Below are 27877 nucleotides of genomic sequence, written 5' to 3'. Positions count from 1 at the left end.
TATATATATATGTATATATATATATGCATTCACAGAAATACTTTCCTTCTGCTGGTCTCTTCTGCACAATTCTAATTTACTTAAATGCACAGGGTTCCTACCACCTCACATGGGTACAGTGCAGAAAAAACAAACATAAATGAACCACTGGTAAAAGAACACCCGTTGCAAGGTTTGTTATCTATACAGCCAAAGAAGAGAAGGAGGAAGGAAACATGAATAGAGGTGGTCAGTGAAGTTACTGTTTAAGGAAGTCCCGCTTTGTGGGAAGTAGAACAGTGTGGTTTAACAGCACACTCGCCTGAAAGATAAGACATCTTGGTTCGCCTCCTCAAATGGGATGTCACTTCAGAGGAGACTGTCCCCTAGTTTCTTCACTTGTAAAATAGACGGTGGGCAAATCTGTGGGTTGTTTACAGTTATACTTTACGGGGCACTGAAGACAACAGAGCAATGCGAGTGTGTATACAAAACACTGATATTTCCATGGGATCTGTGCTATATAAAATGTGAGAATAGGAGGAAACCTTGAAATCCTCTAGGCACAACTGCCCCATATTACACTTGGAAGCCCAATGTCCAGTGAAGTTGAGAGTCCCGTGGGCAAGTGCAAACAACAGTGGCACACAAGGCAAGAACACCAGGTCTCAAGAGACCCCCTTCACAGCACAGCAGAGGTAGTATAAAAAAGTATGTCATTATGAAGCCACAGAGGTAGAAGTATAGCTTAAACAGACTGTAAGCTTAATGAGGCCAGAACCATTCATCTTTTAATTACTCCATTCCCAGCACTGGGTACACACTCACTAAATCTTTGTTGTACAAGTGATGAAGAAAGTAAAACAAATGAGCTGAGTCCCATATTACAAATAAAAGACTCTTCTACCACGAAATTATAAACATATTCCTCTCAAAGGCACAAAATTTATATTTTACAATCTAATGAGTAAGGAATTTTACCTATCCATATGACTTTTGTAGTCACAAATAAAATTAACAGCAATGCCTATGTGATTTCTTGGAATAAAGACAGAACGAGAAACATGTAATCTAACTAGGTAATGGGGAAAAATTCCTTTCCAATAATCTATTAAAAATCATTTGCAATTTCATCTCAGTCTCTTGCTTACTCGTTTAATTTTATTTAACAAACAATATTGCACATATTTTGTAGTATTTTCTTTTCAAGTGCTTACCAATGTAGAATCACGCAAATCTTTGAGACAGTTTTCTATTATTAAAAGTAAAAAAGGTAAATGAAGAGCTTTGGTAAGAAGACCAAAATGGTATTTTTATCTGAAGTAATAATTCAGAGAACATTAATATTTATTTATCTCAGAAGTACAGTACATTCACAAAACTAAAAGGTAATAACATCAGAAGTCCTCCTAAAAGAGTAATAATAGAATTAATTGCTGAGTAACACAAGTGTATCTAAGCTCCTTTCTGCATATAATTTTCTACATGTACCTGACCAGCATCAACCTATGGCTAAGAGTTGGTGTGTCTGAAATAGCTTTAGAAACAACTCAAAATGTAGTTTCACTTTCTCAAATTGTCATGTGATTTCTTTTGACAGTTGATAACTTTGTTTATAACAATGTCCACATGTAGTTTGGGGGAGAGGTTAACACTAATAAATACTGAATTAAAACATACCCTTGTTTTAGACTTTTTTTTAAGAGATAGAGTCTTGCTCTGTTGCCCAGGCTAGACTTAAACTCTTGGGCAACATAGCAACACTCTGTCCCTGAAAAAAAAAAATCTCTAGGTGTGATCCTCCAACCTCAGCCTCCTGAGTAACTGGGAATACAAGTGCTAGCCACTATGCCCAGCTGTTTCTAAATTTAAATAATGTACCACTTCAAAAAATAAAATGGGACAAAATTAACGTGGGTAATAACTCTCACAATGTGAGATATTTATATTAAAGATCCTTTTGCTTACTTTAAACATTTACTGATCATTACCATTGTAATTACTACCAACAAAAACTTTTTTAAAAGGCTAATGGGTACGAGGTATCGTGAGTGATATATTTAAATTACAAAACAACTCCTTCCGTCAAGGAGATTATTATGTAGTCAGTGAGAAAAAAAAAAAAAAAAAGCAATAATAATAACACATATACATTTAACAGGAAATTAAATTTAAACAGGAATTCAGAAAGGGCAAGGCATGTATAACCAGAGGGGTGCACAAAGCCTCTCACTTAAAAGGATTTGAGACGAGACTTGGGTAAATAGACAGGAGAAGGAGAACTGCTAGACACAGTAGGACCAAAGCTTCAAAGGTAGGAAAGTGACAAGAACAGACAGTCCCAACTTATGGTTTGACCTAATGATTTTTCAACTTTATGATGATGCCAAAGCAATACATGCTCAGTAGAAACCATAATTCATGTACCCATACTACCATTCTGTTTTTCACTTTTAGTACAGTATTTAATAAATTACATGAGGACCACGTGTGGTGGCTGACACCTGTAATTCCAGCACTTTGGGAGGCCAAGGTGGGTGGATCACTTGAGCTCAGGATTTTAAGACCAGCCTAGGCAATATGGCAAAACCCTATCTCTGCTAAAAATACAAAAAAATAGCCAGGCGTGGTGGTAAGTGCCTGTGGTCTCAGCTACTAGGAAAGCTGACATGGGAGGATTGCTTGAGTCCAGGAGGTGGAGGTTGCAGTGAGCTGAGATCACACCACTGCACTTCAGCCTGGATGACAGAGCAAGACCTGTCTTGAAAATAAAAATAATTAGGCCAGGCACAGTGGCTCATGCCTGTAATCCCAGCACCTTGGGAGAGTGAGGTGGGCGGGTGACAAGAGGTAAAGAGTTCAAGGCCAGCCTGACCAACATGGCAAAACCCTGTCTCTACTAAAAATACAAAAATTAGCCAGGCGAGGTGGAGCATACCTGTAATAACTACATGGGAGGTTGAGGCAGGAGAATCGCTTGAACCCAGGAGGCAGAGGTTGCAGTAAGCCAAGATCATGCCACTGCACTCCAGCCTGGGCTACAGAGTGAGACTCCATCTCAAAAAATAAAAATAAAAATAATTAAAATAAATTTTTAAGTTACATGAGATATTCAACACTTTATTATAAAAAGGCCTGTGCCGGGTGCAGTGGCTCATGCCTGTAATTCCAGTCCTTTGGGAGGCTGAGGTGGGTGGATCATTTGATGTCAGGAGTTCAAGACCAGCCTGGCCAACATGGTGAAACCCCATCTCTACTAAAAATATAAAAATTAGCCAGGCGTAGTGGCATGCGTCTATAATCCCAGCTACCTGGGAGGCTGAGGCAGGAGAATCACTTGAGCCTGGGAGGTAGAGGCTGCAGTGAGCTGGGACTGCGCCACTATACTCCAGTCTGGGTGATAGAGTGAGACCTTGTCTCAAAAAAATAATTAATTAATTAAATTAAATAGGCTTGTGCTAGATGATTTGGCCTAACTGTAGGCTAATGTAAGTGTTCTGAGCATATTTGAGGTAGGCTAGGCTAACCTACAATGTTCAGTAGGTGTCCCAAATACATTTTCAGCTTACAATGGATTTATCAAGAGGTAACCCCATCGTAAGACAAAGAGCATCGGTATTTGCAAGCAAAGGAGTCTGAATAGTCACTAGATGGTATCCATGATAACAACCATATTATTGACACTGTACAGTTAGTGTCCTCATCCACTTGGCAACCCAGACACATCCTTTCCAGAACTAAGATAGTGTACTCAGAGAGCATGATCCAGAAATATCCAATCCGAGCTTGGGTCCAGGCTTAACAACAGCTCACTAGGTGACCTGGAGCAAATCATCTCCTTATCTTCAGTTTTCACAAGTGAAAAGTCTGGAGGTGATTCTTTAAAGTCTCTTTAAGCTCTAAAATTGTATGATTCCTCCTTATTACTAACAAGTCAACTGTCTCCTTGTATTGATCCCCTTGTTTGCTTTACAAATCTTTATAGGCCTCAGAACAGAACAGTTCCACAAATACACTAAGCCCCTTGAAAGGGGGACTTAGCACATGCTGTTTCCTCTGCATTGAATAGACTCTCTCTGCCCATCATTGCTCACATTCTCACCCTTGGCCAAGAGGCCTTCCCCAACCTCCACCCTCCAGAAAAAAAAAAAAAAAAAAAAAACAACTGCATATGGATCTACACTCTTGCCACCAAGGATTCCTCCACTCACAATTTGGTCTCTTTTTAAACTGTCTTCCAGGGTAAATGCTATCATCCCTATCTTCAAAACAAACACTCACTAGAAACTATTAATTACAAGGAACTAATTTCAAAGATTTCTAAGAATTCCTCAGCCCAGTAGTTCATAACATAAAAGGAGAAATACAACTCAAGTTACATAAATTGTGATGTCAAATGTAGTTCTTTTTTAAAAAAAAATACAAGAAGTTATATACATTTCAAATTAAGACAATTTTTTTTCAAGATAGGCAGGTAGGAGAAGAGGGGTGGGTAGAAACACTATGTTTATTTCAACTACAATGCCATTTTCCAAATATTCTAGGAATCATTCTTTTTGTAATTGCCTTCAGTTCCTATGGCACAGTCTTGAATATGTTCAGTGGGAAAATAGCTAAATAAAACTTTGCTTAAAACTCGACTTTTTGATATCATTAAAAATTGCTGAGGTACAAGTCTTATAACTAAATTAAATTAAGTAATACCATTTCTGAACAACAATGCTGATTTTTCATATAGTCTTTGTCGCATCATAATACAAATAATCAAATGAATAAAACACAACTATCGCAGTCAGATCAAAGAGTGTTTTTCAAGATCTAGAATACGTTGATTGCTTCTACTCTTAAGTTGCAGGAGGACCAAACCTTTGATTAAACTCCCCTCTTCATTTAGTAGTAATTACCCCATAAAAAGCTCTGCATGCCTGACAACTGTTCTAATACAAAACAATAAAAAATTAAGCTAGAAGGGGAGGAAATGAGAGAGATGGTAAACAGTAACAAGTGATTTTTTTTTTTCTTGAGATGGAGTCTTGCCTTGTCACCCAGGCTGGAGTGGAATGGCACGATCTCAGCTCACTGAAACCTCTGTCTCCCGGGTTCAAACGATTCTCTTGCCTCAGCCTCCCGAGTAGCTGGGATTACAGGTGCACTCCACCACGCCTGGCTAATTTTTGTATTTCTAGTAGAGATGGGGTTTCACCATGTTGGCTAGGCTGGTCTCTAACTCCTGACCTCATGATCCGCCCACCTCGGCCTCCCAGAGTGCTGGGATGACAGGTGTGAGTCACCGCGCCCAGCCAGTAATAAGTAATTTTTACTTATCCTAGTGAACCATGCTACAATAATTTCTTTAGTGGGGAGGGGCACCTTCAGCTCCTAATGATAACCATGACAATGAGAGTAGGAAAATAGACTATACGATTTTTAAGTTTGTGGACTCTTACGTGAAGTCATTGTATGGACTCTTACATGAAATCACTGAGTAGTCATGAGATAGCTGGCATTTTATAGTATGTAACAAAGGACAGCATTTCTTCCATATTATCTCTTCCTCTCACTATAGATATTTTAAAACTTTATGTCTTGACCAACTGAATGCAATGTGTGATTATGGATTAGACCCTGGACTTGGGGCTGGAGGGGCAGGGAGGGTGAGGAATAGCTATACAGGCATCAGTGGAACAACAAATGAAATTTGACTATAGGCTCTGGATCTCCGGATTCAATAACAGTATATCAATGTTAAATGTCTAAATTTTGATTACTGTACTGTAGTTATAAAAAAGAATGTCTAAGGGTATGGATGGAGGGAATGTTAGTATCCCCCTATTCTGTCTTAAATAGATTTCAGCTTCCTAAAGACAGTGAATATCATTAAAGGAAGGTAAACAATTTGGCAAATTAAAGGAGTAAGACCCTTGGACTTCGGACCTGGCATCATGGCGTCTTGAAGTAGTTAATGACAAGAAAGGTCAGATCCAGGAGAGTAGAATAAAAACACAGATAATGAATCAGAAATGGGAGAAGAGATACAAGAAAGGAAACTGAGACACAAAGAAGAAAGTCGATACCACCTAATTACAGAAACAAAGAAACTTGAGTGTCTAAGAATATGAGTTTTCAAGGCATAATATAGTTGAGAATTTCCAGAGCCAGAATAATCCCATCACACACTAACGATTACATGTAGTATTTAGAGTCATGTCACCTTTGTTGTTGTTGTTGTTGTTATATAGAAGATGGCTTGCTATGTCACCCAGCCTGGTCTCAAACTCTCTACCTCCTTATGTGTCAGGACCACAGGCCTGAGACACCACACCTCCCAGAGTCATACTTTTTACAAGCTGGTAGACTGCCTGGTAATCTCTATCATTTGATGCAGATGCTTCCAATGGCCCAGTAGTACAAGAAATTATTCTTTTCCCACTCCACACCAACTCCCCAGAACCCTAGGAAGTGCTAAAAGATACAAACCTTCAGGTAAAGATTAGAAGGACCCAGTAAACCTATAGTTTCCACTTGGGAAACTACCTAATATACGGATATAACTAAGGGAGAAACATCAGATCATCTCAGAAACTCAACAGGCTCTTATCCCTGTATCACTAAGTCTCCAGGTTCCCAGGACTGGTCAAGAAAAAAACCAATATGACCCAGGAGAGCCTATACAGATGACAGATTTCCCAGGGTGTTTAAGAGACTCATGTCATCATACTTGTAAGTGATTGCCTGCCTCCACCATCATGTTTGTTAACCTAGGTAAAAGATTAAAGTTTCAAGCATCTCATAACAAGAGAATGCTCAATTTCAGTACAACCAGATTAAACAAGAGAGGCACTGTGGGTGGAGGATTACCTAGGTGCCGAGGCAAGAGACTGAAGGCACAAACTGCTTCAGTGTAATAAAGAAAATAGTTAGAATAAGAATAGTCATAATACAAATTAGATATAGAGAGGATCATGAACAATTATCAATCATTAATATAAACATTATTAACCATTAGCTTTTAATATTACTCTCTGTTGCATTACAAATATAACCTAGGAATAACCGGTGGGTATAGGGTCAGGTGCTGAAGGGACATTGTGAGAAGTGACCTAGAAGGCAAGAGGTGAGTCTTCTGTCACACCCGCATAAGGGTCACTTGAGGGTTCCTTGGTCAAGCGGTAATGCCAGTGTCTGGGAAGGCACCCGTTACTTAGCAGACCGCGAAAGGGAGTCTCCTTTCCTTGGAGGAGTCAGGGAACACTCTGCTCCACCAGCTTCTTGTGGGAGGCTGGATATTATCCAGGCCTACCCGCAGTCATCCGGAGGCCTAAACCCCTCCCTGTGGTGCTGTGCTTCAATGATCACGCTCCGTGTCCACTTTCATGTTCCTCCCGTACTCCTGGTTCCTCTTTGAAGTTCATAGTAGATAGCAGTAGAAGAAATAGTGAAAGTCTTAAAGTCTTTGATCTTTCTTATAAGTGCAGAGAAGAAAACACTAACGTATGCTGCCTTCTCTCTCTCTCTGCTTTGGCTACCTAAAAGGGAAGGGCCCGCTATCCTATAATCAGGTGACTTGCTTCACCTTGTCAATCACTTAGAAGATTCACTTTCCTTACCCAGCCCCCTTGTCTTGTGTGCAATAAATATCAGCGACCCCAGTTGTCTGCAGCCACTCCCAGTCTCCGCGTCTTAATGGTAGTGGTCCCCTGGGCCCAGCTGCTTTTTCTTTATCTCTTTGTCTTGTGCCTTTATTTATTACAATCTCGCATCTCTGCACACAGGGAGAACACCCGCTATGCCCCATAGGGCTGGACCCTGCAAGGCACCTGTGGCATTTTGGGAAGAGCACTGAACTTAAAAGTTAGAATATCAAGGTTCGAATTCTAATTCTTCTACTATTAGCAGTATGACAACCTTTCTGATTGTCATGGTTTACGACATACATTTATGTCATGGTTCACAACATACATAAATCCTAAATTTATCCTAGAGATGGGGAGATGGGGAGACCTCAATCCTAAATACATTTGGGATTGAGGTCTCCCCATCTCCCCATCTCTAGGATACCCAGTGTGTCTAGCCATGCAACATGTTCTGAGTACTCACTCTGCCCTAGGCCCACAGAAATACAAAGATGGATATGAACCCTGCCCTCAAAGAACTTGATATGGTTTGGCAATTTGTCCCTTCCAAATCTCATGCTGAAATATAATCCTCATTGTTGGAAGTGGACCTAGTGGGAGGTGGTTTGGGTCATAGGGCGCAGATCCCTCATGAATGGCCTGGTGCCCTCCTAGATGTTAATGAATGAGTTCTCACTCTGAGTTCACGTGAGACCTGGTTGTTTTAAAAGAGAATGGCATCTCTCTTGCTTGCTCTCATCATGTGATACACCAGGTCCCCTTTGCCTTCCATCATGATTGTAAGTTTCCTAAGGCCCCATCAGAAGCAGATGCTGGCACCATGCGATTTGTACAGCATGCAGAACAGTGAGCTAAATAAACCTCTTTTATTTATAAATAACCCAGCCTCAAGTATTTCTTTATAGCAATACAAATGGACTAATACACAGCTAAAAAAAAAGAAAAGAAAAATACTTCTTCTATACTCCCTCAGCACTTCTGACACCAAATGTGTGGCAGGGGGTGGGGTATCCACACCAGTCAATTCTCCAACTCTTGGCACACTCCAATTGAGTGTCCTACAATTTAACTCAATTCCGACACTAACTGCTCAGAATTAAGACAGACCCCATAGACTAAAAGGATCACTCCCGGAATACTGCCCTCCGCTTCAGATGTCAATCACAAGTAGTGGATCCCCAGGTTACCACAACTCCTGTCTGACTTGGCTACATATGGAGGTTTCCACAATCCCCTCCTTGGGTTCAAGAATTTGCTGGGACAACTCACAGAACCCAAGGAAAGTGTACTTACTATTACCAACTTATTACAAGGATATTTTAAAGGATACAAATGAAAACAGGATGAAGAAATACACAGGGTGAGGTCCAGAAGAGTCCCAAGCACAGGAGCTTCTGTCTCCATGGAGTTTGGGTTATACCACTTACATGGTTTGGCTGTGTCTGCACCCAAATATCATCTTGAATTGTAGTTCCCATAATCCCCAACGTGTTGTGGGAGGGACCCAGTGAGACATAATTGAATCCTGCGGGCGGTTACCCCCACGCTGCTGTTTTCCTGATAGTGGGTGAGTTCTCACAAGATCTAATGGTTTTATAAGGGGCTTTTCCCTCTTTGCTCAGCACTTCTCCTTGCTGCCCCCATGTGAAAAGGTATATGTTTGCTTCCCCTTCTGCTACGATTGTAAATTTCCTGAGGCCTCCCCAACTATGCTGAACTGTGAGTCACTTAAACCTCTTTTCTTTGTAAATTACCCAATCTCGGGTATGTCTTTATTAGCAGTGTGAGAACCAACTAATCCAACCATCCTCTAGCACATGCACACATGTTCACGAATCTGAAAGCACTATGAACCCCTTCAGTTAGGGTTTTTATGGAGGCTTCACTACGTAAGCATGATTGATTAAATCCTTGGCTATAAATGATTATTAGCTCAATCTCTGGTGCTTCTGCCCTCCCTAAAGGTTGGAGGGTGGGGCTGAAAGTTCCGATCCTCTAATCATGTGGTTGGCTCCCCTGGCAACAAGATCCCCCATCCTAAAGTCACCTATTACTTTCCAAAAGTCACCTCATTAACATAAACATAGCTATGGCTGAAAGGGACTTGCCAAATGAATATTTCTTATTATATTACACTATCATAGGAACTTAAAATCCAGTAGGTAACACAGATATGTACATAGTCAGGTAGTCAAGACACCATAATAAAAATGTGTACAGAGCACAAAGAGGAGGAGGATCCATTCTACTTTGGGCAGGGGGAGACAGAAAAGGCTTCTGAGAAGATGGGGATTGAACTATGTTAGAAAAGATAGGTAAGTGTTCCCCAGGCACTCAACAAATTTTTGATAGATAAAATAGACAGTGGCTGGATAGATGGATCCTGGCAGGCAAGCAGAGGAGTATGTCACTCCAAATAAATTGAAGAGTATTAGCAAAGGCACGATGTGAAAGGGCAACTGTAAGTAGGAGACATAGCCAGGAGAGGAGGAAGAAGAGAAGAAAAAATTGCATCAAGTACCTTGTATTCTAGACAAAGGAATGTTAACTTGATCCTAGAGAAGCTATGGGTTTTGCAGATGAAAGATGAAGATCCAGGAATTGGATCAAGTAGGGCAGTAATCCACCTAAAACTGGGGTTGGGAGCTGCAATAAGCCTGCAGTAGAGAGAATTTACCAATATGATGCTTAATTTTATGTGTCAACTTGAATGGGCCATGGGGTAACCAGATTAAACATTGCTTCTGAGTGTGTCTGTGAGAGTGTTTCCTAGTGAGATCAGCATTTGAATCTGTGGACTCTGGAAGCAAACTGACCTCCCCACGGTGAGCAGTCATCATCCAACCCTGAAGAGAACAAAAGGTAAGGAAGGAGGAATTCACCCCTTTTTTCCTGCCTCACTACTTGGGCTGAAACATCCCATCTCATCATCTCCTGTCCTCAGACTGGGATTCATAGCATTGGCTGTCATGGTTCTCAGGCCTTGAGACTCAGACTGAACTACATCACCAGCTTTCCTGGGCCTCCAGCTTGCAGAGAACAGATTGTGGAACTTCTTGGCCTCCACAATTGTGTGAGCCAATTCCTCACAATGTATCTCCTTTTATGTACATACGTACACACACACACATATTTATACATACGCAGTATCCTATATATATTCTTTTGGTTCAGTTTCTCTGGAGAATGCTGACCGATACAATAGTAACTGGTAACAGATCAGATGTGTGTTGGGGTTGAAATGCTGATGAAACAGAGGAGTTAAGAGTGTGAAAAGATATTATGTGTCAATTATAAATTTAAAAATTAATTTGGGCTGGGCATGGTGGCACATGCCTGTAATCCCAGCACTCTGGGAGGCCAAGGTGGGCGGATCATGAGGTCAGGAGATCGAGACCATCCTGGCTAACACAGTGAAACCCCATCTCTACTAAAAAATACAAAAACTTAGCCGGGGGTGGTGGCAGGCGCCTGTAGTCCCAGCTACTCGGGAGGCTGAGGCAGGAGAATGGCGTGAACCCGGGAGGCAGAACTTGCAGTGAGCCGAGATAGTGCCCCTGCACTCCAGCACTCCAGCCTGGGCGACAGAGCAAGACTCCGTCTCAAAAAAAAAAAAAAAATTAATTTGAAGAAAGTATAAAGACAATATATATGCAAAAAAATGTTTAAACTATAGATTGGAGAAAATTATTTTATAAAGTTCAATGAGACAGTGGTAGATCCAGGACAAAAACCCTCTCAAGTGTTAATTCTCTTCCATCACGAAGAAAATTTTTTTTTAAAAGTTATAATTGAAAGTAACAAATAAAAATATCCATAAAACTTTTAAAATAAAATGTTATCTGTATTATGAAGCGCTAACTTCAGATGTTTAGATTTTTTTTTCAAATTTTCATTGAAATATCAAGATTATTTCAAAGATAGGCTTTGAAGAAACACACCTGCAATTTCTGGAAGGTGTGTGCAATCTCTTGCTGTAGGCTGTATGTTGTGCAAGTTTTTAATCTTTCTAAGCCTTACTTCTGCATTTTGAAATTAAGTCTAACAACACTCAATACAGAATTTTTTGAGAAATAAGGGAAATAATGTATGTAAAGTACTTAGCACAGTGGTTAACTTGTACTTAGTGCTCAATAGATTGTATCATTTTTACTACTAATGTGCAGAAAAGAGCTAACACAGCAGGTTCGAGGCTGCTGTCCCAAGAAAGGCCTGTTTTCAAGGCTGATCCTTGCCATGCATCTTGGAACTTGGACTTTGAGAGGGTCCCACTATTCCCAACACTGATGAGGCGGCTCACTGTACCCAAACTGTACAATGTAGTTCATGCTGAAGACCTCCTTTCCTTCTGCAGTCCGGAACCTTGGCACACTAGGCACAGGACACCTGTGTGACCAGCCTCCAACAAAAACCTCGGGCACTGAGTCTCTAATAGCACAACATTTCACAATTGTCACAATTTGATGCTGGAGGAATTATACACATCCTCTGGGACTCTACTGGGATAAGATTCTTGGAAGCTTACGCCTGGCCCCACATGCCTTTTCCCTTTGCTGATTTTGCTTTGTATGCTTTTGCTGTAATAAATCATAGTTATGAGTATGACTCAGTGCTGAGTCCTGTGAGCTGTCACAGTGAATCACTGAATGTGCAGGTGGAGTTGGGATCCCTGGCACAACATGTTTCCCCATTCCTTCAACTTTGTAAGTTATTTGCCAGTTTCCATGCTGGGCAGTACAACAAACAAAAAGCCAACCAAATTAAGAGCTAATTCCTGATTTCTTAGCTAACAATAGTTGCAAATTTACATACTACTTCAATTTTTTAAATTCAAATCTCAACCTATAGAAATCGATTCCTCGTTTTCTCTCTCACTATTATTTGTAGATCTTTTTCCTGATCAAACTCCAGCACTGCTCCTCCCTGGCTCCCATCTCATTATTCCACAGAGCCTCCACTGAAACATCAGGTGGTCTGTCCCCTGTGTCATTTAGCCCTCTGACTAGAAAGCAACATCACTTATGACACCTCCAGTGTCCTGTGCTCTGTGTTATCCTGAATAGGATCAAATAATATAAACTTCCAGGAAGATCTTTTTTCAGTTCATTGGAATACGAGGAAATATACATGAATGAACTAACTACCAGAGAGAAAGGAGGACAAACTAAAGAATGACCCACAGCGGAAACTGAAATACAGGTTTTACAAAATTAGACTGAGGAAATGGTTTAAGTGAATTTCTCGTCATCTAGAATAGGATTTTCAGCATATTTCAAAAAGCACAGAAAGGTTTATTACATAATAGGAAGAATTTCAAGAAAAGCTTGCTGTCATCATGTTGAAGAAGCTGTCCAGGGAATAAGGAGAAGATGGATGTCTTCTGTCTGACATTATGAATTGAGAGTTTTAACAGAGTATTAGTGGCACTAGGTGGCCACAAAGAAACCACAAATCACAGTTACTAGATCAATCAATAGCCTCCTCATTGTTTTTCTATTGAAAATAGGAGAACTATGAACAATAAAACTAAATATCTCTAGGGCTATTTTATTTCTGAATGGCCCCTGTGGTTCTAATTTACTTCTAGAGTCACAGTTTTTAACAAAAATTATTTTGAAAAACCTGTTGATTTGCAGAGATTACTCATGTCACATCCTTTTTTTCTCTTTCTTATTTTTCCTTTCTTAGATGGGAGTCTCGCTCTGTTGCCCAGGCTGGAGAGCAGTGGTACAACCTCAGCTCCCTGCAACCTCTGCTTCCTGGCTCCAAGCGATTCTTCTGCCTCAGCCTCCAGAGTAGCTGGGATTAGAGGCACCCGCCACCACGCCCAGCTACTTTTTTGTGTGTGTTTAGTAGAGGTGGGGTTTCACCATGTTGGCCAGGCTGGTCTCGAACTCCTGACCTCAAGTGATCCCCCCACCTCAGCTTCCCAAAGTGCTGGATTACAGGCATGAGCCACCATGACTGGCCCTCACATTCTTTTTTGAATCGCAGCTTCCAGAGATAGGGAGATGGAAATCAGAAGATTGATCTGTTCATGTCTTCAGTAAGACTTCCAGTCAACAGTAGGCTATTAGAGTAGTTAAGTTTGGGGGCAGTCAAAACCTATACACAGATTTTTTACTGCACGAGGGTTGGTGGCCCTAACCTGCATTGTTCAAGAGTCAACTACATATTAAAATCAAATTAAAACAAATTATTACCATATAGCAAAAATGTGTAAATGTTTCCCTTAAAATCTGTTTTAGGTTTCAAAATAATTCACATTTCTGGTAACAGTCCTTGTCCAAAACACTTTTGGATTTTTAAATTTTTTAGATTTAACAAAGCAAATATAGCACATATACCATATATTATGTAATAGTCCCAGCAGGGACTAGGGCGGCTCCACATAATCAAATACATTAATATTTCTGCACACATATACACATACAGATACACACATATACACACACACAGGTTTTGTAACTAAGAGTTTTGAGGTTTTAGTTTTCAGCATTTGGGGGACTTAACGATAAAGGAGTATGGTCCTAAATTACATGAACCTGCAGAATACCACAGGTCACAATGACGAGCCACAGCAGAAATTAAGAGTTGAGGACCATCATGAGACACAATGCCATTCCATCTAAAATGGGGGAAACCAAACTACAGAGAAATCAGTGGGAGAAAAAAAATACAACTAAATCAACTTCTGAGGAAAATACTCTAGAAAAAAAAAAAAAAAAAAAAAAAAATTTGGGCACAGTGGCTCATGCCTGTAATATGAAAAGATTTCTAGAACATGTTATTGAGTGAAAAAGAGCAGGTATATAGCACTCTATGTTAAAAAAAAAAAAAAAAAAAAACAGAATTAAAACTAAACCAGGGCCGGGTGCGGTGGCTCATGCCTATAATCCTAGCAGTTTGGGAGGCCCAGAGGCCCAGGTGAGTGGATCACTTGCGGTCAGGAGTTCAAGACCAGCCTGGCCAATATGGTGAAACCCCATCTCTACTAAAAACACAAAAATTAGCTGAGTGTGGTGGCATGTGCCTGTAAATCCCAGCTACTTGAAAGGCTGAGGCAGGAGAATTGCTTGAACCGGAGATGGAGGTGACTATGAGCTGAGATCATATCACTGCACTCTAGCCTGGCAACAAAGCAAGACACTGTCTCAAAAAACAAAAACAAAACAAAACAAAGAGAGAAAAAAACTAAACCAAGATCACCAACAGTCCACTGAAACCAACTGCATAACAGCATACGGTTAACCATGGGCAACTCAGCCCCTGGTCATTCCCTGGAACCCAAGGATATTTCTAGCAGAGATGGCAGTACGTGGCAGTACTAGCAAATGCCACACCCAACATGTCAGGAGCAAAAGAACCAGAAGTGACCGCACATTCAAGGCCTCATCTAGCGGTGGAAAGAGAAGCTAAGCCACCCACAAGCCAGGAATGTGCTAACCATACATTCACCTGTGCCATGTGCTCACTGGCCAGGTTTTTTAGTGAGCTGCTTTCTCCCTGCTGCCATCAAGGGAACTTTGTAGCAGCTGCTTATCACAAAAACAATGAACGTTTAAAACCTCTGCTTTAGGTCAACTTCGATAACATGTTGAGTCCACCAAATCACTAACCAGTTTTAAGTAACTTCTACTTAATAATGAAGAAATATTCATATAAGGCAATGGACATGGATACAATCTATATTTGCTAAAGAAGACTTTGATACATAATAGGCTGTTTACAGGAGAGAGCCATATGTACAATACACCTTACAAATTCCATGAGGATCTAAAAGTAATGTAATCTAATAGATTAATTCAGTAGGTTAATTATAATAAACCTATAATTAACAGATTTATATCTATTTTGTTAATTTATATCTATATTCTAAACTTCATCTTTCAAATCCAAGTGATAATAAATCATTACTTCATTAACCCAAAGCATTTTCAATAAGATTGGAGAGGGAGGCAATATTATAAAATCGTTATCCACACAGAAAGCAGCAAAGTAAATCGTGATTGTCTCCTACCTCTGCTCGACCCTCATAGTAGGTTAGCATGGACTTTGTAAGTACAAAAAGTCTCTCTTTGTAGTTTAAGGGCGATGTCTTCTTTTTCTGCTGTGATCTTTTAATAAGAATCTCCTCCAAAATAGTGTTAAAACTCATCTCCGTCTTCTGATTACTCCTTCTCCTGCCACTGAAGATCCCAGTATTCTACAGTGAAAAAAGAAACAGTTAAAATGTGACAGTTTAATTTTCTATGGATGTTGCCATTTCAAATTAACAAAATCGGCTTCACCCTCACCCCTGCTGGAGCAGATGAGTGTTCATCTCTGTGCCCCAACTGAGAATGCCTGGGGCACAAAAATTCAACCTCCTCTCCTTTTCCAGTCTCCATCCTGCTCCTCCACGTCTCCATTTCATGGGAAAAATCTAATCAAGGTTCTTCACGATGATGATTCATTCCTTTTTACCTCCTACTACCCTTAGCTTTCTGGTGCACTCCTACTATTTGATTGCAGGGAACAAATATCTCAGATGGAAAAGCACATTTCGTCCACTGCATGGCTGATTTACACTGGCATTTGAATTGCTTCAGGATCTTGGTTCACAAAACAGACAACCTTACAGACACAGCAGACTCATGAACAAAATGAATTAGCATGGTGGTAGATATGATTTATACTCCAGCTCTGATAAGGATGTAATCTCAATGAAGCATCCTAGTTACCAGTGCCACAGGGATGTTCTCTGGTGTCTACACTACCATGCTCCAGAGTTATCTTCCCTATGGCTCCTGTCTCCACTACAGGAGAAATGGAAACCCACCAGTCATACTTAACCTGCTCAGGGCAGAGTCCACTTGGATAAGAAAGTCTCAGCCCTCTAACTCCAGACTATCCATACCTAGACTAAGCCTTTTAAAATTCAACACTATTTAACTATCTGAAAACCCAAAGACATTCAAAAAAGGGCCTGAAGATTCACATTTGAGACAAGTTGAACTAACAACAGCCTCTCCTTTGCTTGCCTCCACCGTGCCTTTAAAGAAGTAACTGTGGCTGGGCACAGTAGTTCACGCCTGTTACCCCAGCACTTTGGGCAGATTACTTGAGGTGAGGAGTTCAAGAGCAGCCTGGTCAACATGGCAAAACCTCGTCTTTAATAAAATGACAAAAATTAGCTGGGCGTGGTGGCGCATGCCTGTAATCCCAGCTACTCAGGAGGCTGAGGCAAGAGAATCACTTGAACCCGGGAGGCGGAGCCTGGAGTGAGCCAGACAGTACCACTGCACTCCAACCTAGGTGACAGAGCAAGACTTTGTCTCAGAAAAAAATAATAAATAGGCTGAGAGCGGTGGCTTACACCTGTAATCCCAGCACTTTGGGAGGCCAAGGTGGGTGAATCACCTGAGGTCACGAGTTCGAGACCAGCCTGGCCAATACGGTGAAATCCCATCTCTACTAAAAATACAAAAAATTAGCTGGGCATGGTGGCAGGCGCCTGTAATCCCAGCTACTTGGTAGGCTGAGGCAGGAGAATTGCTTGAACCTGGGAGATGGAGGTTTCAGTGAGCCGAGATCTCACCATTGCACTCCAGCCTGGGCAACAAGAGCAAAACTCTGTCTCAAATAATAATAATAATAATAAATAAATAAGTAAATAACTGCATACTAAAGGACAGAGGCAAGAAGAGTTACATGAACAGCATTAAGTGGCTCTCTGACAGCACAGCCGGTAACTGGACAGGGTTAGCCACTGAGGAATTCTACCATCTTCATACCCAATCCAACACCTCCAATGCACCCTTTAATTTCCTATTACTGATTGGTCATCATCCAATCAGGCCCCTCCATTTTCTGTAAGGTTCCTTTATAACAGCTTCACTCTGAACATCAGTTCCTTCATTTATAAAGTATGTAAGGAAAGACCACAAGGTCAGTGTGAGGTTTAAATGAGATATGGGCAAGAACTGACTACGAAAACACTACACAAATGTTTATCATCATTTTTAATTCCACGGTTATTTTCCTCGCTCAGAGCATTACGATCCCACATCTGGACCATGAGAGTAGCTTCCCAATTGGTCTTCATTTCCTCAAGTTCTTGCCTCCTTTTATTCAAACTACCTATCCATCACTCCCATTGGATCAATCTTCAAAAATTCAGCACTGTCATTTCACTCATCAGAAATCCTCAGTGCCTCCCCGCGACCTGCAGAGTAAAGCTAAAATTCCTTGGTCTGACACTAGAGACTGTCCACATTCTGGCTGCAGCCTACCAGCCCATCTTTACTTCCACCATATTCCAATCAAAATAGTCTTCCAAATCTCCAGAGATTCCCCTCACAGCATTCACTCCCTGGCCTAGTGGACTCTCTACTTTCCACCTATGAAGACTATACCAGTTCAAAATTCCCCTCCTTGATGTAGTCTCTCCTAATGACTCCTATTAATTAAAAACCTTCCAACTCCTGGGCCATAATTTCTGTCACTCATCATAGAGCTAATCATATTCTGCTATGTCTACAGCAATTAATGTACATATTTTTAATTCTCAGCTGTTAAGGAATGGTTCTCAACCTTAAGTGTGTATTAGAATCACCTAGGGAATTTCATTTTAATACAGATGTCTAGGCTCCACTTCCAGAATTTTTTTATTCGGTTGGTCTGGGGAGGCGCCCTGGGCATCATGATTTCATGTACAGATAGAATTGAGAGCCACTATCTTAAAGGAAGACACTGAGCTCTTGCACCTCTTAATCCCACTCCCAGTGTCTACAGTAGCCTCTCAGTAGCAGCTAAATCACAGAACTAATTAACTCAATAGCCACCTTAAGCTAAAAAGTCACAGAAAAGCTCTTGCCCCTTTTGTATCTAAGTTGGTCTTCCTTATTCCATATTAAAATTTTGGCACTCCATCCTTCTTTCCTAAGAAACTATCAGAATGCAAGTACCATTTCTTTGGAAATTATCTTTTCATCTTTGTGCAACACATTTTCAAGGGTGAAAATGACAACTTATAAGAATGGATACCAGGGAAAAGCAAGCAATGCTCTCATAAACGGGCCATGTGCAAACATGTAGTTCCCAACACAGTGAGCAATACCATTGCTAACAAATGGAAGGCAGACTTTTGGAAGGCTCACAAGGATAAATGGGGTGGGACTCATAGGCAGTTCTAGAAGCAAAAGGTCTCAACATCAGGGGCAGAAAAAACATTCATGATGAATGTCCTGGGGAAAAAATCACCTTATCTGTTCATGTGTGGTGGCTCATGCCTATAATCCCAGCACTTTGGGAGGCCAAGGCAGGAAGATCACTTGAGGTCAGGGGTTCAAGACCAGCCTGGTGAAAATGGTAAAACCCCGTCTCTATTAGCTGGGTGAGGTGGCAGGTGCCTGTAGTCCCAGCTACTTGGGAGGCTGAGGCAGGAGAATCATTTGAACTGGGGAGGCAGAAGTTGCAGTGAGCCAAGATCACACCATTGCACTCCAGTCTGAGCAAAAGGGTGAGACTCTGTCTTAAAAAAAAAAAAAAAAAAATCACCTTATCTGACTTATATGTGCGATTACTTGTCTTATACAGAATCATACCATTTAAGTTGAAAGGAATCTTAGTCACCACCTAATCTATCTCCCTCAAGAAACTGAAGTTCGGAAAAGTTAAATGGCTTACTCAAGGTGACACAAGCCAAGACTAGAAAAAAGTCTCCTAGTTCCTACTTATGGGCTCTCCCTACCCTTCTATCCCATACAATTAAAGTCCACCACTGTTGTTATAATTCATTGGCCAATGGGAAGTCCCGGCCAAGAAAACTACTAAAGTTCAGAGAGAGACAAATGAAAGAAAAGTCTCCTCATGTAGACTTCCAGCCAAAGATGGAGTGCTAAATGCACACTTTGCATTGGCTCCTTCCTGAAATTCCATTAAAAACAGTTCTGTTGTTGTTGTTAAGGAACTGACTCTCAAGGAAATAGAAAACAAAAAAAGGAAAAAAACAATAGAATTTTGGAAACTGGAAAACAAATAAATATGTGGCAGGCCCCACCGAGGTGAAGCCTGGAAATAAATCAATTTCTTCTGCAAAACCTTCAAATAGCTCAAGAATCAGCAGAATATGGTATCTCTAGAAGTGGTGATGAAGAAGGAATTAAAGCAAAAGAATTGTTGCCAAATATCAGTTTAAGAAACAGAGTCTCCTGGCACCAAAAGCCAAAATTGACAAATGGGAACTAATTAAACTAAAGAGTTTCTGCACAGCAAAAGAAACTACCATCAGAGTGAACAGGCAACCTACAGAATAGGAGCAAATTTTCGCAATCTACTCATCTGACAAAGGGCTAATATCCAGAACCTACAAAGAACTCAAACAAATTTACAAGAAAAAACAAACGACCCATCAAAAAGTGGGCAAAGGATATGAACAGACACTTCACAAAAGAAGACATGCATACAGCCAACAGACACATGAAAAAATGCTCATCATCACTGGCCATCAGAGAAATGCAAATCAAAACCACAATGAGATACCATCTCACACCAGTTAGAATGGCAATCATTAAAAAGTCAGGAAACAACAGGTGCTGGAGAGGATGTGGAGAATTAGGAACACTTTTACACTGTTGGTGGGATTGTAAACTAGTTCAACCATAGTGGAATACAGTGTGGCGATTCCTCAAGGATCTAGAACTAGAAATACCATTTGAGCCAGCCATCCCATTACTGGGTGTATATCCAAAGGATTATAAATCATGCTGCTATAAAGACACATGCACACGTATGTTTATTGCGGCACTATTCACAATAGCAAAGACTTGGAATCAACCCAAATGCCCATCAATGATAGACTGGATTAAGAAAATGTGGCACATACACACCATGGAATACTACACAGCCATAAAAAAGTATGAGTTCATGTCCTTTGTAGGGACACGGATGAAGCTGGAAACCATTATTCTTGGAAACCATCATTCTCAGCAAACTATCGCAAGAACAGAAAATCAACCACCACATGTTCTCACTCATAGGTGGGAATTGAACAATGAGAACACTTGGACACAGGAAAGGGAACATGACACACTGGAGCCTGTCGGGTAAGGGGAGGTGGGAGGGATGGATAGCATTAGGAGATATACCTAATGTAAATGACGAGTTAATGGGTGCAGCACACCAACATAGCACATGTATACATATGTAACAAACCTGCATGTTGTGCACATGTACCCTAGAACTTAAAGTACAATTTAAAAACAAAGAAAGAAACACAGTCCCCGATCCTCTCCACTTCCATGCCATATAGATCTAGGTGACTAACCCTCCTCACCCTGGGAGAAAACTAGAGGTTTATTTCTGAAGACTATAAAACGTAGGGTTCTCTATCCTGGGAGAGACTAAGTACAGTTGTGGCTGGGATTATCACACTGAAAAGGAGGAGCTTAAGTGAAACTGTACAAGTGTACATAACAATGATGAGGCTACTCAGCTGTCTTCTCCCATCTGGCTCCAGGACATCAGGACTGGACTAAGGGAAAAGTCTTGAAGACACAGACATAGAAGTGTCCCCCCAAAAATGGCACAGCCAGACTACCCTATAGTTAAGCCCACAGTTAGCAAGGCCCCACTACCATGCATGAAGCTTCCAACTGACACTTTTATCTTTTTTTTTACAAGAAGAGGTCTGGCTATGTTACCCAGGCTGGACTCAAATTCCTGGGCACAAGTGAACTCCCTGCCTCAGCCTCCCCAAGTAGCTGAAACTACAGGTGCACATGACCACGCCCAGCTCAACTGACTTTTTAAAGTCCCACTCTGATAAATGAGAGGAAGCCAAGGATCACCAGACAATTGAGGAAAAATTATAATAGGAATCCAAGGTCAAAGAACAAATGCAAAAAAAAAAAAACAAGTTGGAAGAAACAAAAGTTGTGCAGAAAAAAAGAAAATGTTAAAAAAAAAAAACTCAATAAAATCAAAGAATTAAGGGGAATATATATGCATGAAACAAGGTCAAGATATGGCCAAAATAAGAAATAGAGGACCAAAAAAAGAAGAGGAGCTATTAGAAATCAAAAATAAAATAGCAGAACTTAAAAACTCAATGGAAAAGTTAGAACATAAAATTGAGGAACTCTCCCCCAAAAATTAATTAATTAATTAAGAAACAGAAAACATAATGAAATTACAGAACTCACCCAGAAAGTTCAGCACCTAAAAACCAGAAGTTCCAGAAAGAGAAAGCAAACAAGAGTAAGAAAACAATCAAAGAAAATTTTTAGGAAAATTTCAAACCGAAGGTTATTTTCAGATTGAAATATAACCAAATTAAGGCACTTCTTGTAAAATTTCACAACTATGGAGATAAGCAAAATATTCAGCAAGCTTAAATGTAAGTTTCATAAAAAGGATCAAAATTCAGAATGGTAATCATCAAGGGTAATGCTACAGAGTAGAAGGCAATAAAGAAAAACTCAGAAAGAAAGTGATTTCTAACCAAAAATTCTATAATCCGCCAAAGTGCCAATGAAGTGACAGGAGAATAAAGACATTTTTCAAATATGCACAAGGCTTTAACAATTTTATCTCTTGTTCACCTTTCTCAAAAAGCTAGTTGGGGATGTAGCCAAAATACCAAAACAAAGCAGGAAGCCAAAACAGCAAAAACCACAAGAATTTAGGAAACAAACATTCCAACACAAGAAAGAGGTAAAGGGACCCCCTCCCCCAATAGATGCTGAAGGGCAATCCCAAAATGAATGACACTGAGCAGCTGGTCGAGAGTACAACTAGTCCAAACTAGATCAAGTAAGGAAGTTCTTCCAAATAAGTCTTCTAGGAGACGAAACTGAATGTATGGGGAGAAGATTTATAATAAGTTAGTAAAATTTAGCCAACTTTAAAAAATAAAATAATTCCAAGGGAAAACAAAAAATTGTTTAGAAAAGGAAAAATAATCACAGGTATGCTACAGAGTTCTGCTACAAATAACATGTACACCGTCATAATTAGGTAAACAATAATCTTACTACTAATATAAATATATTGGGTGTGAGAGCAGGAAGTATGTTCCCGTGTGGGTGCGGGAGTACATTATGAAAGAGAGCTATTTCCTCCATGGTAGTAGGAGGAGAAGGAGGAAAAAGTAGAGGAAGAGGAGGAGAAAACCAATAAATAGTATCTACAATTTAAAACACAAGAAGTAGCAATGTAAAGCATGTTACTTAGAGACTGTCAAGAGACAAAATTACGACAAATTTAGTAAAAGTGACTTTTACTCACAATTCATGAGTCAGGTTGGCCTCTATTCTGTAAAACAGACCAGGGCAGAACCATGGATTTCATAAGGTGGGAACAAGGAAACAGAACAAAAGGGGGAAAAAAGCTGATTAGTAACACAAAGTTACTTCAGGTTACTTTTTTTTGGTAAAGATTAAAACAGAGGGGACTTCCTTATTACACTGATTCACGTAGACTGTAATCTCCTGTTTTCAGGGGAAAAAATGGTCTATTTGGGGATCTACCTGCTCCCTTAAAGCTTCAGTTTGATTAGGCAGCATTTAGCATGAGTGACTCCATTTCTGTTTGGTCTGGTTTGTTGGGGCTTAGTACAGGAGCTCAGTCCAAAACAATGGCCTTCCATAATTTTTGTTTAATAAGATACAGTGAGATGAAAAAGCTTGAAAAACTGAAAATGAGTCCCTCTGAGAATCAGAATATCATTGGAGAATAGCAGTGGAAAGGTATATGTTCTACTCTTCTGCCCTAAATAATAAAACATAAAAACAAGAGGAAGAGAATCCCATCTTCAATGAAATAAAAAGACAGCCTTCAATCCCAAACTACAAACTATGAAATACCTGCTAAATGCTGTGAAATCTGGACCAAAATGGGGGAGGAAGCTGAGGGTAGATTTTCCTAAAAGTAAACATCATTGTCCTGAGAGGTCAATCTAACAACCTTTGATAAGATCAGTGAAATCAGGAAGAATAAGCAGACCATAGGAGAATCAGAGAGTATCCCTATGGAACTACTATTCACACAGAAAAATAATAAAAATCATTATCATATTCATTATTAAACTTTCACTACTTGGCACTGTTACAACCACTAAGCACTTTCAATGTATTGAATCACTTCATTCTCTCAACAACCTTCTGAAGTATGTACTAGTACTGTCTACATTTTACACACCACAATGTAAGAATAAGAGCCAGGCTTTAATTTAGCCAATAGAATTGCAGGACTTACACTATTCACTATACAACTTCTCTAGTGAAAAGGAAGGTGGAACGGAAGGAAAAAGTTTAATGAGGTGCCACTTCCAGCCTCCTAGTTTAGGAGATTGCTAAGTGCAATTGGATTCAATCTCCAGATTTCAACAGAGATAGCCTATGACTTTCAGGGCATCACTAAGAGCCACACTAAACTCTCAATCCGAAAACTGAAGGGAGACGTCCTCTCCAAGCAAGAAAATAATAGGTTTGATGTTCTAAATTAAAATGAAGATGAAACAAAACTCAGGATTCCAGCTTTCTCTCCTAGCCGTTACTAAGGATTACAAACATCTTTTTAAAATAAAACTCGACTGCAACATAAGCCCCTTTTCTCTGTCTCATTGGAGTTGAACACAAGAGTACTATTCCCTTTGCCTTAGCGGCTAACTGCTAAAAGTCTCAACATTTTAACACATTGTCTTTAAACGCTAATACTCTGAGGTAGACAACGGAAACTGTCACTGTATCACCAGTGAGAAATCCAAACCACCAAAGTTATACTGTCTATCCAGCGTTGCAAATCTGAATATCTGACTAATACTCAGTTTCACAGTCCAGCAATTTTAGCCAATAGATCTTAAAACCTTTTTCATCATGAGAGATTCTGCCTGAAAACAAATAATTTTTTATGGATATGCCAATGGCCCTGATCTGATCACTATGCATTGTATGTATCAAAACATCACTATGTACCCCACAAATATGTACAATTATTATTTGTCAGTTAAAAAAGAAAATAGGCCAGGTGCGGTGACACACCTGTAATCCCAGCACTTGGGAGGCTGCAGTGGGCAGATCACTGGAGGCCAGGAGTTTGAGACCAGCCTGGTCAACGTGGTGAAACCCTGTCTCTACTGAAAATACAGGCGTGGTGGCATGCACCTGCAGTCCCAGCTACTCGGGAGGCTAAGGCATGAGAATAGCTTGAACCTGGGAGGCAGAGGTTGCAGTGAGCCGAGATCACACCACTGCACTTCAGCCTGGGTGTTGGAGTGAGATTCTGTCTCCAAAAAAAAAAAAAAAAAAAAAGAAAGAAAAAGAAAGAGAGGAGAGAAAATAATAATTAAAACAAACAAACAAAAAAAAAAAAAACTGGTGACTAGAACAGCCTATCCTAGTCAGTATGACTTTTCATACTATTTTAAGTCAAGGGAACAGAGGTGCTAAATGGGAAAGGAAATCAGAGACAAAAGAAAATAAAAGTGACTGTGAGTTACCAAATAATATTGTGGAATGGACTATAGTAAATAAGAAAAAAAGGGCCCTGATAACAGAGTTGGGAAAGGATGGACTATTTATAAGAGCAAGCAAAGAGCGATTAGAGGTTGTTGAAATTCTCATCTTATTAGGTTAAGTCATATATTATGTGCCACATTTTGCCAATATCCAGCAATAATTTATCTACAGAATTAGTAATATTATGTAATTCAATCTAATACTTGGTGATGTTCTAATATTATTAAAACTTAGTTAAAGCCCTCAGTTCACAAACTTCTACATCAGAACAGGTGACCTTATTTCACATCTCATCACAGGTTTATGACAAAGTTACCATTTGCAATCTCATCACAAGTTTGTGACAAAGTTACTATTTGTTTGCAGTTTTAGGAAATTTGTGCAAATAAACATCAAACTGACCTTAATCTGAGAAATCAAATGCTGTGGTGCCTGTCAACAGTATCAATTCAAAAGTACCAAAATGAGTAGTTATTATATAAGAATAAATCTTACCACATTCTCTTCTATAACATATACTCTAAGCTTAAAGCCCCAATTTTCTTTTGTAAAAGGGGATTAAATAGCAGAAATACAACAAAGGAAAAAATACTAGGATGACTTCAATCAAAATAGGGTACATTCTAGGTTCCCCATTTAACGTCATGAATTGGAGCTATTCCAGGATTAGGCAATGTTTTTGTGCTCAGAAGGAAGTAACACTGTACACCTCTGTCTTCCTGAGCTATTAAACAAAGGCACATGTGATAACCTGTATTTTCTTAAAGTCTATATTTCTCCTTTCAGCCAGTTGATATGCAGCAGGCTATAACGTTTTAAGTATTCATCTGCTAACCTGTTGAAGGTGGACACGGTGAGGAACCCAAGCACCAAGAGATCTCTAGTAAAACCCTTATCTTTCATTACCAAGAGCATCTAAAGAGAGTATAAGAGAAGTCCTCTTGGGACAAAAGGCAAAAGTTGAAAGGCCGGCTGATTTCTCACCTCTCCTAATGCTATATTCCCCACTCCAGTCCACTACCATAGGGTAGGTGATTATAGCATTGGATTCGGGGGCACGTGAACCTAGAAACAGACTGAGAGGTGCTGCCCTAGGAATAGTTGCTTCTTATTGTCCATATGCAGATATATGCACTGATTTAACTCCTTTAAGACAGGTTTGGGTTTCACACTGCAGGGCTTCCCTGTGCGTCTTTGGCTATAATCAGGAATGAGGGCCTCCCCTCTCATAAGAAAGAAGGAGATAAAAAGAGCAATGGATGCAGAAAGAAGTTTTAGAAAAGATACTATGTGCAATACCTCCAAGAATCTAACAAACTTATATATTATACAGAAGATTCATATTTAAGTGGTTCTAGAGAGAAGCAAAAATTGTCATAATATTAAAATATCCATTAATCAACTGACCACTTTGGTCCCAGTCAAGCATCCTTTCCACATTACTAGGTTTTGCTTCTTTGCTGTCATCATCTCTCACTGAATGAGAAAGGCAACAGTCAACAATACAATTGCAAATAAAGTATCAGATCTTCCAAAGATGAGGCATTTCAAGAAGTGCTGTTGGAGAACCACTCCAACCACACTCAATGACACTGGGAAGTAAGGATCTTAAAGTTAGCTAGTTAAACACAATAATAATACAATAGGGGAATCAAAATCAGACTAATTTTTATAATTAAAATATTAAGATACACTGTGGCAGACTGCTTCTTACCTCTCCCCAACCACGCCCCCCACGCATACCCCCACACACCAATTCATTCTCCCCTTCTTTCTGCGCATAGGCTGGAATATATTCATTTATAGATTTATATTTCCCAGCCTTCTTTGCAGTAAAATACGGCCACCTGACTAAGTTAGGTCAAAAGGATGTGGGGTAGAAGTTATACGTACCCCTTCCAGGCCATTTTCAACTTAAAGACAAGCTACTTCCCTGGATTTAGGGCATTTTCCAGCCTCCCACTGGCAGACTCAACTTCCCTTATGCATCCCAGCATTACTCCGAAGGTGGGGAAGAAACAAGATGGAGCCTGATCCTAGAATGACTTCATGGAGCAGAGGCTAGACTAGTTCACTTACTTTGTGAGAGACAAGTATATTTCTATCTTATTTTAGAAATTACATATCATGGTACCTTTGTTACAGTGGGTTAACATTTATTCTATGGAACAGGAAAACCCTTGCAAAAACTGGTAAAACTTTCTAATGCTTTTGAAAAAATAAAAAGGCTCTCTTTCAAATTGTGCTGACAAACACACGTAAAGCAAGTCAAAATTTTAATAAAACATTTTTATCAGAAAATGATATCAAGAAAATAGTAGATTCACTTTTTTCTATGAGTTAGTTACTCGAGAGAAAATATGAGATAAACATATTTTCACTTTATTTTTCAGGATAAAGCCTGAATCATACCAGGTTTTTTCTCTTTTACTATTTACTATGAAATGTAACTGGATTCTCTTTTATTGGCAAATTCTGATACCAATTCTCCTCTGATGAGGGAATTCTTTGTATAAAAGGAATATTTGTTTATTTCTTGCTACTGCAGAGGGAAACAATGACAAGCAAAAATAAGACAAAACAAATTTCTCAGTGGGTACAGTGATTTTCAGTGCCTTTTACTAGGAGAAAGCATCAGAGTAAAGAATGTTTGGAAATTATATATAAGATCATCAAATACCAATGTTTGTTCCTTGGCCACAGTATTCTAAATTATTTTTAATATGAAACATTCATCCACGTCTATATATTCTTTTCTCAATG

At 39.7% G+C, this 27877-nt stretch overlaps 1 protein-coding gene across 1 annotated transcript in view; it reads right to left on the bottom strand.

Annotated features, from left to right (window-relative positions):
• Nucleotides 1-27877, bottom strand: part of TEC (tec protein tyrosine kinase) — a 136923-nt gene that overhangs the window by 79371 nt on the left and 29675 nt on the right. Inside the window, exon 2 of the mRNA XM_011973053.1 lies at nucleotides 15634-15819. Within this exon, the coding sequence (XP_011828443.1) occupies nucleotides 15634-15771 (138 nt within the window). The 5' untranslated portion in view covers nucleotides 15772-15819. The remainder of the gene's footprint in view (nucleotides 1-15633; nucleotides 15820-27877) is intronic.

Source organism: Mandrillus leucophaeus, unplaced genomic scaffold (assembly GCF_000951045.1).
Source record: "Mandrillus leucophaeus isolate KB7577 unplaced genomic scaffold, Mleu.le_1.0 Scaffold1337, whole genome shotgun sequence".
NCBI lineage: Eukaryota > Metazoa > Chordata > Mammalia > Primates > Cercopithecidae > Mandrillus > Mandrillus leucophaeus.
The sequence above is the reverse complement of the archived record's forward strand: the minus strand, read 5'-3'. Positions and strand labels throughout refer to the sequence as shown.